Raw genomic sequence first — 12,564 nt, forward strand, 5'->3', positions numbered from 1 at the left:
GCCTGTGTGGCTCTATTACAGCAGTTGATAGATTGACCTTCGGAGATCAGCAATATGGTTCATGGTGGATTGGTGTGTTCCTACTAAGAAGACTCGGACAGCGTTAGTAAAAGTGCTTGGTACAGTCTAGTTTGAAAGGGCATTTGATGCATAGTGCATTCCTCTGTATGCGTCTCACATATGCTCAGTAGCGGCAGCCAATCACACATACCATCTGAACACTGAGGTTTTGCTACGATACACGTGATTGGATTTCCAATTTCTTTATTGCTACTGAGCACGTGCGGGACGTGTACATACCAGTGCTTGCTGGGTTCAGTACACCGAGAAGTGTTATTTTCTAAAGAAGCCATGCTCCATTTTGCTTGCGGTAAAATGCATTGGACGTCGTACAAAGACTCCGACATCCATTCAAGCAATGTATAGTTAAATTCTAGAGCTCGTTTTCAAGGTAGAATTTGTTATAAAATTTATGCCCGTACACGAGTGACACCAAATACATGATGCCTCAGACGGCGGTGAACATTATCATTATCCAGTGCTTTTCCTCCCCAGCAGCTACAGGCCGAAGGCTTGTCAAAAGGTGTTGGAGCTGAGCAGCTCTACAGTGAGTGGTGAGGGTGTCTGGCCTCACTAGGATGATCTAGGATGGCCTTCTCATCCATTGAACTTTACATTATACTGAGTGACCTCAGCCCTACTTGACTACCGGTGCCGGCTCTTCATAATGAAGCCAGAGACTAAAGCCCAGACTCTCCCTTTAGTGAATAAACCCCAATATGTAGAATAGATCAGTGGTAGTAAAAAGTGACGCAATTTACGGAAAAGCTAAACCATCAAATCTGAGATAATTATTGAATCTACAAAAATATGCTGGAGTCTGGATTCTGAACCCTCTTCTGATTTGTTGACAAATATATAATTTTCACCACTGACTAGATGCTAAAATCCGTCCGTATGTGACAATTTTCCAGCCGTAGCCTAAAACCCAGAAACGTGAAAGGTTTGAGACGAGCTCTGTGGTGCCGTTCTATTCTCATAGCTCATGCGCTAGCTGTGAATACATGATGGGTGGAAAGGGTTGCGCGGTTCTTGGTTCATTTTTATGTCCCGTCTATTCTGGTCCCACTGGGAGATCACTGGAAGTGGGATTGCCTCACATATGGAGATTGGCCGTTGCTATAATGGGAATTATATCCATAGGGCTTTTCTTTCTTGATGTTAAATGTGATGACGTTTAAAAGTTGAATCAGCAGAAAAGTATCGGCAGTAAGGAAGCCTGTATGGGCTTCAGGTGTAGTTGTAAAAGAAAATTAATTTAGGTAACATAACTAAGATGTAAAAGGCTAAAGTTATAATGTGTTGGCTATTTCAGGTAATACTTGGACCATGTTTTGGCCAATTTGTGCCTTTAGGAGAACAGAACATGATGAAACAAACCATACTCTTGCATGTGTTTTGAGGCTGACAAGTGACTCTGGACAGTGGGTTTTATGCACTAAACTGTGTGTTTTTACAGGGTCGGCTATTCATTGTGTGTAGTTAATTCCATGATATCGGAGGCATAGTCTCGTGTCCCGTCCAGCCAATGATTAATGCATAATAGAGCGCTCACCTGTGTGTGTGTGTGTATATGTGTTTGTGTGCGGTCGCTTACCGTAAAGAGATTGTGCAGCGCTCTCCATTGTCCTGTTTTTGGACACCCTGGAAATCTCCTGTGAACTACTGCTGTAGCAGGCTAATGGGGACTATAGAATGCAAGCTCTTTGGCGAGCTCCTGCTGATGGTGGGGGAATGAGGCTAGTGTATTGGGTTTGGGACAGAATCTCTCCTTGCTGTTTCAAGGGAGATGGGGGTCCAAATACACTGCTCAAAATAATAAAGGGAACACTTAAACAACACAATGTAACTCGAAGTCAATCACACATCTGTGAAATCACACTGTCCACTCAGGAAGCAACACTGATGGACAATCAATTTCACATGCTGTTGTGCAAATGGAACAGACAACAGGTGGATATTATAGGCAATTAGCAAGACACCCCCAATAAAGGAGTGGTTCTGCAGGTGGTGACCACAGACCACTTCTCAGCTCCTATGCTTCCTGGCTGATGTTTTGGTCACTTTTGAATGCTGGTCGTGCTTTCACTCTAGTGGTAGCATGAGACGGAGTCTACAACCCACACAAGTGGCTCAGGTAGTGCAGCTCATCCAGGATGGCACATCAATGCGAGCTGTGGCAAGAAGGTTTGCTGTGTCTGTCAGCGTAGTGTCCGGAGCATGGAGGCACTACCAGGAGACAGACCAGTACATCAGGAGATGTGGAGGAGGTTGTAGGAGGGCAACAACCCAGCAGCAGGACCGCTACCTCCGCCTTTGTGCAAGGAGGAGCACTGCCAGAGCCCTGTGAAATGACCTCCAGCAGGCCACAAATGTGCATTTGTCCACTCAAACGGTCAGAAACAGACTCCATGAGGGTGGTATGAGGGCCTGACGTCCACAGGTGGGGGTTGTGCTTACAGCCCAACACCAGGATTGGCATATTCGCCACTGGCGCCCTGTGCTCTTCACAGATGAAAGCAGGTTCACACTGAGCACATGTGACAGAGTCTGAAGACGCCGTGGAGAATGTTCTGCTGCCTGCAACATCCTCCAGCGTGACCGGTTTGGCGGTGGGTCAGTAATGGTGTGGGGTGGCATTTCTTTGGGGGGCCGCACAGCCCTCCATTCGCTTGCCAGAGGTAGCCTGACTGCCATTAGGTACCAAGATGAGATCCTCAGACCCCTTGTGAGACGATGTCCTTGGCCCTGGGTTCCTCCTAATGCAAGACAATGCTAGACCTCATGTGGCTGGAGTGTGTCTGCAAGAGGAAGGCATTGATGCTATGGATTGGCCCGCCCGTTCCCCAGAGCTGAATCCGATTGAGCACATCTAGGACATCATGTCTCACTCCATCCACCAACAGACTGTCCAGGAGTTGGCGGATGCTTTAGTCCAGGTCTGGGAGGACATCCCTCAGGAGACCATCCGCAACCTCATCAGGAGCATGCCCAGGCATTGTAGGGAGGTCATATGGGCACGTGGAGGCCACACACACTACTGAGCCTCATTGTTGTAAGGACATTACATCAAAGTTGGATCAGCCTGTAGTGTGGTTTTCCATTTTGATTTTGAGTGTGACTCCATATCCAGACTTCCATGGGTTGATGCATTTGATTTCCATTGAGAATTTTTGTGTGATTTTGTTGTCAGCACATTCAACTATGTAAAGACGGAAGTATGTTGTACGATTAGTTCATTCATTCAGATCTAGGATGTGTAATCTTAGTGTTCCCTTTATTATTTTGAGCTGTGTATAAAGTAACACTTACCTATACTATACATGAGCTGTTGATCCATGGAACACATCAAGTTGGTTTTGAAGTCCAGGGAAGCGATGATGTGTGTGTGTTTGTGTTGTTGCAAAATAGTGCAACAATGTGTAACGACACAAACTTTTGCACTTTGGTTCATTGGCACCTTTTGATTTCACGGATGACCTCACTGTTCATGAAATGATGACACCACAACAGATTCTACATACTGAACAATTTTATTGGCATTTTTTTTTTTCCTGTCGTTCAGTTTTCATTTTGAATGCCAACACGGGTGGGTAACATGCCGCAGTGAGCGCCCGCTGGCCTTTCAAAATACACAAGGGAAATATTGCTGTCCAGATGCCTATCGCCACCACTCCTACCATGGAGCTGAGACCCATTGGCGAGGACGTGGGGTTGTAACACTGAAATCACACGAGTGTAAAAAGGCAGGAGATCAACAAAACATTGGCATTAACCCTTTCGTCTACACGGCACCATTAAATGTGTCAACAGGAATCATGTACCCGGCCCTCCGTTTCACTCTCACCCCAAGGATTCAGCACCTCTTTAACATGGAATACCCTCCTGTCAAACACTTATTTGAAATCTATTTACAACAAAAGGGTACGTTCTAAAATGGGAATGCATGAGAACGGCGAGGGGAAGATGCTGAAGTTGTATGTCTCTTGTCTCGGATTTGGGGAGGGGGTGTCAGGATTAGATGATGGTTGACGGTGTTCTTCGAATGTATCACGAGAACCTGCCCAGCCTGCAGCTGGCTGCATGTCCGCAATGACCTGTATATTGTGCTGTCTCTCTCATTCACAGGACGTATTCTCAGAAAAATCAGAATATTTACATAGCAACGGAATCATTCATCGCAAAGTCGATCCTTGTACAGCTAGTCGCTTAAATATATATATTTATATTGTATTTATAAATAACAGAGACCACCGCAGACTGCGCGAAAGGCCTGCAGAGCACGGTGCTGCATGTAGATGCATAGAGAAAGCAGAGCAGCGCGTTGCGTGTATACAATCAGTGCTGGAGCTTGCCTTTTGTATACTCTACCCACTGAACGCCGCGACACGTTGGGAATATGCAGCTGTTGCATAGCACTAGGTGGGCTTTTTAAACTTTGTTGGCAGCATGTGGGTTAAATATAGGGACCTTATTCCTGCTTTACCTGGATACCCGTATAGGTAATGAAAACAAGGTAAATTACAACCACTGTATGTTGTTTTACTGCTAGCGCGTTCTCAGCCTTTCTGTCCTCCTTTTAGGTGAAGTAAATCCAACCTGTGTGCTAGTCCTTCAGGGCCGAAATATATATGTGTAAAATATACCCAAGTCTATAGATTCGTTTTCTTTTAGTCACCTAGTGAATATTGAAGAGTAATAATAGCTGATAAAATAGGGTCTAGTTAACTCAAAAGTGTAAAGATGAAGGTTAAGGTGTATTTTGACTACCGCTCCTTAGCTGTATATGTCTCCTTAGGGTAAGCATGTAAAAGAGAGTGAGGTAGCTCTTTATTATGCCCTAATCAGGGATTACACTATTCTACTGGATATTATTATCTGGGATTCCACGTTCCTCAGCCACAGATGATAATGAATGCCATTTTTCCCAGGTGCCCAAATTTAAATGCCCAGCCAGGGCCAGATTTGGTGCTCAGCAGAATTTAATGCCTAGAGCACTGTGGGATTTGCCAGCCCCACCCACAAAACTTTTTGGACCAAGTCCCACCCATTTCTGCCAGTGCCCCACCCATAAAGACTTGCCTATGAAATGTTTTGCCTGGTCGTGGTTGTGATTGGCCGGTCCCGTGTACCTCTCGATATCGGGAGGACCTGTATACAAAAAGCAGCTTGCAGAGCACTCTGTGCTTATAGACATACATTAGAGCATTATGTAAACACTGAAGATGCAATGCCTGTGTGCTGCAGAACATCGCACAACTACACACACCCTACAGAGCACTGTTCTGCAGGCCATTCTTGCAGTTAGCAGTCAATAATTTAAACACAAAGGATTAACAGCCCACCCCTAAACTTACAAACCTTATAAAAATAGCCCCGATATTTCACATTATGCAATAGGACATGCCCCACCTCCCTTTATACATACCCCCAAAACATTCCCTGCCCCCACTAGATGATCAGCCAAATAGTAGGGCACTGCCCTAAATGGGAGTCAGTACGGACCACAGCTTCTGTCCCACTGTGATGTCTATAATGCAGTGGTTGTCAACGGGAAATACAACTCCCATGAAGCATGCGCATTGTTTATCATACCAGGCACCACGGGAGCTGTAGTGCTTTCTGTTGGCTATCCCTGCTCCAGCGGACGATGATTGCATGTGTCTTTTGAATATACATATGTGTGTAAACATATTTAATCCCTTGAATACATTCAGCATTAAAAACCCCATACTGTAGTTTATCAATCATTTCCCTGCCTAAAAAGCTGCCCCTACCGAAAGATTTCAAATGGTGTAGACGGTGCAGCTCGTCCAGGGCTGGGTGCCTGCTCCTGTCCAGCTGCTGTTGAACTACAACTCATGTCATGTTATGTTATTCTCAGCAAGTGGATGAGTAGCAATAATGGGAGTTGTAATCCGTAACAACAGCTAGAGGCCTGCTGTTACCTAGCCCTGAGATACCCCCTTTGTAATGCAGGGGGCTAGTAGTAGGGTTATCATTAAGGTAACATGTATATGCCCTGTGCAGCAACTTTTATCTCTGGTTTGTTACAGCTTGAAGATAACCCAACTGCGGAGTGCCTTATTGTCCCTCTATTAAAAGGAGATGCCCCCTGCTTCAGCCTCCGATGTGGGTATTGACGCAGGGTAGAGTCAAGGTCACCTTCTGGCCAGGCAGACGGAGAAAAGAGGGTAGGTAGGGCGGCTGGTTAGCTTTTTGTGATAATACCTGGGGGGAAGCAAAATGAATGGGAACAGACAGGCGATAGAGAGAGATTGCAATATAGAGATGTGTACAAAAGAAAAGCAAAAATAGAAATTAAACAGGGCAGGTTGTGAAGACAAAGGAACCAAGGTGGGCAAAATTAAAAGAGGAAAGATGTCCCAAAGAGGTGGAATGGAGAACAAACATACAGAAAGGAAAGAAAAATCATTAATAAATAAATATACAGCCTTAAGCAGAATGCAGCGTGTAAAGATTGTGCTCTGAGCTCTCTATATACATATTTATACTTGGTATATTATATACATGAACATTAGTGTTCTCACTACAAAATGATGCACTTCTAGCTCCTAAGTAATACTGTAGTTAAGGTTGTGTGCAAGAATATATATACACACTAATATACGTATATGTATTTACATAGCAGAATATATATGTATATATAAGGTAAACTGAATAACTCTGTATTTATATACAACCAGTGGTGTAACACAGAGGTGCACATTGATGAGAAATCATTATTTGTTTCGTACATTCCAGACACAAACCATGGAGTGAATGTGATAGTGACATCTTGTGGCCATTGTGTATATTGCAGGACACCAATTCCTAAGGGAAACACTTGGCTAGTGGTCACTATATTGGTACAAAAGTGTGACAAACGGATTACACTGCATATCACGACAATGACATGTTTCCCTGTTTCTAGTGACAGACACAACCATTATTATTTTCATTAGGGAATGCTGGGTATGTCTAGCCAACATTAACCCCTGTAGTTGCAGCCACTGTGTGTTCACTGAGAGTATTGCAGGGTATGTTCCCTATATGGTCATTGACCTCTAGTGCCACCCTGTGGTCACTGTGGGAATTTCCAGTGTTATGTGCCCTGTTTGCTGGGGGAAGCAGGGACAGGGGGATCCTGAGTGATGGCATTGCTGGTTTTCCTGGCTTTCTCTTTCCCGCTGGCTCCCAAGGGCCCCTGCTCCTTGTTATCAGCCGGACGCTGCTTGCTGAGGGGCCCAGGGGGGGGAGAGGCGTGACCATTCTTCTCGTCTGAAAAAAGTTGTTTAAGTACGTCAAAGAAGTTACTGATTGGGCGGCCTAGAGATAGAGAGAGAAAAACAGGGAAGGGAGAGAGGGAGGGAGGGTAAGAGAGAGGGAGACAGAATAGAGTGCAGGGGGAAACAAAGTGGGGAGTATGAGATGGTGTGAGTCAAGCAGTGCAATTAGGGTGAATGTGTGAATGGGGATAATACAAAACAAGTAGAAATAAGGGTCCAACCCAGGGTTGCACGACTGTCCGACAGCTGTTGCGTTTCCTTTCCAGTCCCAGTAACCGATAATAATCTAGAACTGGTTCACATATGTCCCCGTCAAGCAGGGGTGCTTGTAATTATTTGTTAAAACTATTTGTTTTAGGATACCAGTGACTTTTAGTGCATCCCTGCCAAAAGTTATTGCTAGAAGTATCCTTGGTTAAGGGGGAAATTAGGATAGTACAGAACGACAGTGATGGGAGCCGCACATGGAACAAAAGCTGTAAGACGGCAGGTGTCCAACTGTGGGTTAAACTGCAGAAAAAGGGGAGAGAATGAGAGAATTCTGGCAATCCTAAGGCAGCGTTATTATCTGAAGGCTTTTCCGCTAGTATATATTTCCATTTTAGGGGGTTGGATGTGACTGGAAAGTGGAACCATTCTCAGAGTCCAGGATCACATAGCAAGAACGATATGTACCAAACCCTCGCTGTATATTTGTGATATGCTAAAGCTTTAATGCCGGGTATACGCATCTATTCATAATATTACATGTGCTGTAACATATGGCATATGTTACATATTGCAATCTAGTTTCAGTAGTGGTCATACTGGTCTGCTGGAAAACAGATTCCTCCACTCCATTTTTGCCTCAGAATTTATCTTTCTACATAGAATCTACAGGCATAATGATGCTTCGTGGACAGCTCCGGTGGAAGATTACATCTCAAGAGCCGTGGCCATCTCTCCTACTGAACGTATCGCACATGATGGGGATATCATTCCGGCTTCGTAGGGGGGAAAGCAGTCATGTCAGCAACCAAATCACATCAGCGGTTAGTGAATAGCCCTCTTATAGTGAATTAAAGCACCAGTGGACGGACAATAGCGCTGCATTAGAACGTGGGAGAGGTGGAGGAAGGGTTATGAAGAAGGTAAAATAAAACCAGCAGTAAAATCAGGAAGAGGTTGTGAATTTTGAAAGACAAGCTGGTGTTGCACACAGAGCTGATATGCAGTCACAGACAAAATGACATTTCTAGATGAAGACTAATCATTGAAAGAATGCAGAGAATATATCACATTTTACATGGATGATGCAGCAGCCCCAGCCTACAGCTGAGAGATACAGAACGGTGAACGCCGCTGAGCCCAATGCAGCCAAATGGTTCTGATGGAAAGACTCCAGATGCATGGGTGCGGGTGGATCAGATGGAGAGGATGAGGACACCATGGGGGAGGTTTGACATGGGGTGAGAAAGCGGTGCACGTGCCGATTATCGTATGCAGGTGATGCCACTACCACCATCTTCTACCCAGCAAAGGATTGTGGGATTCGTCTGTAACTTCCTAAATACTGAGTAGGTGTATGGGGTTTCCCCTGCACTGGAAAGTGTGGGTCAGGATCTGGAAGGAGCGGGACCGGTGCTTAAACAAAATAATCAGAGGAGCTAAAAAGGGATGATTGAAGTAGGTGAAGAAACAGCGTGGGTGTATTGCAAATGGCAGCATACAGGGTGGAAAACGTATGGAGAAACTTAGAGGCCAGGCAATAAATTATAGTAGACGGCACCATATTCTTTTAGGATGTGTATGCCTAGAGGCAACAATATAGATGGGCGCAAAACTTTTAGGTTACTTGTTTCCTGGCGTGTGTCGGGCTCTTGTAGCATACTAAATATTACTTGTGATCATACCTCTGACAAGACTTTTGGATGCCACGAGTGCCCATGGGGTTATAGTGTAATCATGCAACAAGGCGTTGGGTGCTGCATGCGCAAATCCCCTAAATAACTCTACAACTCTGAATTTGTGCCTCTAAGTGACTTCCATCTACCTGCTATGGTGGTATAATACAATCACTCAGAGGCACAAAGACAGAGCTGAATTTTACTAAAATGTCGACCGCATAGCCTATCGTTACCTACCCCTCATATCACCAAATCTGGGACCTTCCTAGTGCTGGGCTCCCCAGCTCTCCTGATCCTTATAGGAAAGAAAACATGGGCTGAGCTGGCCCTGCATACTTTAATTGGTGAGAAGATATTCCAGAGATACCATCAAGTTAACAATCCATTATGCATGGGCACAGTTTAACCCTTCTCGCAAGTTGGGCCTTCCTTAGGCGCAGTATAGCCTATGAGTTGCAATTGACAAGAAACTTCTGAGGATATAAGAACTCATATCTTGGGGCTGCTTACTCTTAAGGGATCCAAAATCTTTTTATTCATAAGATGTTGTACTGGGAAGATTGTGTTGCAGTCAGAAACGTTATGAAAGTTTTTGTATTGAATCAGCAGAGACTATAATCTCAGGATGTATTCACTAAAGGGGGAGTTGACGGGAGAGCTATGACTTCACTATATGTTATGAAGGTCCAAGTCTATTGAGCTAGTGGAAGAGGAAATCTTTGATGGTCTCGTATAATGCAGAGTTAAGTCAAGTGAAAGTCTCTTTGTCCATTAAATTATACTTTTTGCAGGGTCATCTTAACCCTTCTTCCTGGAAAAACCTCCCCATGTTGGTCCTTCTTAATGAATAGTGAAGCGAGGGAGTTACTAGAGAGCAATCGATTAGTTTGGGTTTGGGTCTGCTTTAGTGTCTGACGTAAGACACACCAGTTTATGATAAACCAGTTAAATTACTGGTTTTATCTATAAGTCTTGTATTTGTTACTAGGGACAGCTTCACAACTTTAACTTCCACATGTCCTAGGCTGTTTGATCTACCATATCTCTGTACTGTCATGTAAACACTGTAAACTCAGTACTTTATATATCTATCTATATATCTATATATATATCTATATATATATATATAGATTTATAACATCTCTGTATAACTTTACTTAACCACTCACAATGTTGATATAGAAAAATGGAGCATGTGGAAGGAGCAAAAAGCAGTGGATAACCATTAAAAGATGGATGTAAGACAACACCTAATTGGCTGAGATGGATTAAAATCACAGAATGAAGAAGATAAAAATGTGGGTCATGGTGCATGGCAAGGATTAGCGAGATTAGCTCTAATAGGTATGACTTTAATTATGAACATGATCAAAATGTGGGGTTGTGACACTATAGGAGAAGGTCAGGTGAAAATTAAAATGGAAAAGAGGAGATAAAAGATCAGTTCAGAGAGAGAGAAAAGAAGAGGCAGAGCTAGGGACCAGGAAGCCACACATTTTAGAAGAAGTATTTAGGGATTTGGATTCAAATCAGCCAACTTCTGGCTGGAAAGTTTTGAATAGGAAGTAAAAAAACTAATCGGTTGTTTTTGGAGCATCCTTCATGTTTGAAATATGTTAAAATGAGCTTGTTCTTTGTGGATAAAGTGAAGTGAAGTCAACAGTGGAAAAGCCAAAATATTGTGTGTCCCTGGGAAGCTTTAGTACTAAATGGCCTATATGTGCGTGGGTGAGGGAATGTTGTATCAACTATAGAAAAGGGTCTGGACAGGAAGGTTGGGCAACTGCGACCCTCCAGCTGTTGTTGGACTTCAACTCTCAGCAGTCAGGGCACTGAGAATGTCAATCCTTCAATAACATTAGGGCTGCAGGTTGCTCAACCCTAGCTGGCGTTTGTAAGTTGGGCACTCTAGGTAACTATGTAATTAATATTTTAAATAATAATGAGAGGGTAGAACCCAAATGAGTAGTCTCTACAAGCCAGAGTCTGCGTGGTTAGCAAGGAGGGAAGGACGGGGAGTGGAGCAATAGCAACAGCAGCGGAGGCATGAGCACACAGCTGGAGGGTCCTTACCACATTTTGAGAGCTTTCCACTGAGATACTCCATACAGTTATTGGGGTCTGAACAGCACAGGGGGAAAAACAGGGTGGGGCATATGAACCAAACATTCCCACACAAAACAAATGCAACCACCCCACACGCTGCACTGCCCTGCTCATTCATTGGTGTAAATGTTGGGTGATGTTTCTGTAGGTGAATTGCAGCGAGGTTTGTTGGGTGTTTGTGTCTGTTGTGGATACTGATCGCTCTCTTGCGTTTATCAGGCATTATAAGGGTGCAAAGTGATTTTTTTTCTGGTGGGATTACACCACTTAAGAAGAGTTGCCATCCTTGCAGCTTTTACTAATAATTGAACTTGTGTATTCAGAATCGTATGAATTGCAAATATGGCCAATTTTGGTCACTAAACGAAGCCACAGAAATAAGGCCAGACCCGGACGAAAACAAAGCAAAACGTTTTGAATTTTCGTCCAAAATACGCAGGCCTACATTCATTCACACTGTTACACACTCTCATTCTCTCACACTCATTTTGGTTCAGTCTCTTTCTCCCACTCTCAAAATGTTTGCCTACCTTCTCTGCCGACTGGTTGCGCCGACCACTTCCGCTTTCACATCTTCTTTTTTATCTTTTCTCTTCTCTATTCAGTCTGATATCTTCAATCTTCTATCTTCGTCCACATCTCCACGGACATAACCCGGCAGGAACTTTCGTCAAAAATGGTGGCTCTTGGGGTTATATCCTATCCCTGTTCCTCCAATGGGGGGAGAGGACGTCACAGAAAGTGCTGTCATTTTGCCCTAACTTGAACATAGGGCAACATGGCAGTGCGTCTGGTTGGAGGATCGGGGAGTGGATGTCACCACAAGTGTCGCCATTTTTGTGGAAGTTCCCGCTGTGTTATGTCTGCAGAGATGCTGGCGAAGACAGAAGATGGAAGACAGCAGATTAAAGATGCTGTGGAAGTGGTCGGCAGAGAAGGCAGGGAAACATTTAGAGAGCGTGAGAGAGAGTGAACGAGAATGAGAGTGAGAGTGAGAGTGAATGTGGGCACCAGCAACAAATTTTGGTCCCGAATTAAAAATGCCCCTGAATCTTTGGCCGAACCGCATGTGCAGGGAAAAAATGGGCCGAAAAAGAAACGCTTTTGTCCCATTTGCTCATTTGTAATAATAACTAAATTAATTTATGAAAATGGTTAGCTTTGCCATTTAGCTGTTTCTGGTATATTTGATATAGGGATTATTTTACTTCAGGGAAGCCGAA

The 12,564-nt window shown here is 44.0% G+C and overlaps 1 protein-coding gene across 2 annotated transcripts in view; it reads right to left on the bottom strand.

Annotated features, from left to right (window-relative positions):
* Positions 1–5,810: 5,810 nt before the first annotated feature.
* BRSK2 (BR serine/threonine kinase 2) overlaps positions 5,811–12,564 on the bottom strand; it is a 45,812-nt gene continuing 39,058 nt past the window's right edge. Inside the window, exons 19-20 of one of the 2 annotated variants that reach the window (XM_053449391.1) lie at positions 11,309–11,356; positions 6,376–7,389 (exon numbers count right to left, since the gene is read on the bottom strand). In XM_053449391.1, the coding sequence (XP_053305366.1) occupies positions 7,166–7,389; positions 11,309–11,356 (272 nt within the window). In that variant the 3' untranslated portion in view covers positions 6,376–7,165. Of the gene's footprint in view, positions 6,292–6,375; positions 7,390–11,308; positions 11,357–12,564 lie in introns of those variants that run through there. The other variant, XM_053449390.1, reaches the window with a different exon arrangement.

Source organism: Spea bombifrons, chromosome 10 (genome assembly GCF_027358695.1).
Source record: "Spea bombifrons isolate aSpeBom1 chromosome 10, aSpeBom1.2.pri, whole genome shotgun sequence".
Lineage (NCBI taxonomy): Eukaryota > Metazoa > Chordata > Amphibia > Anura > Pelobatidae > Spea > Spea bombifrons.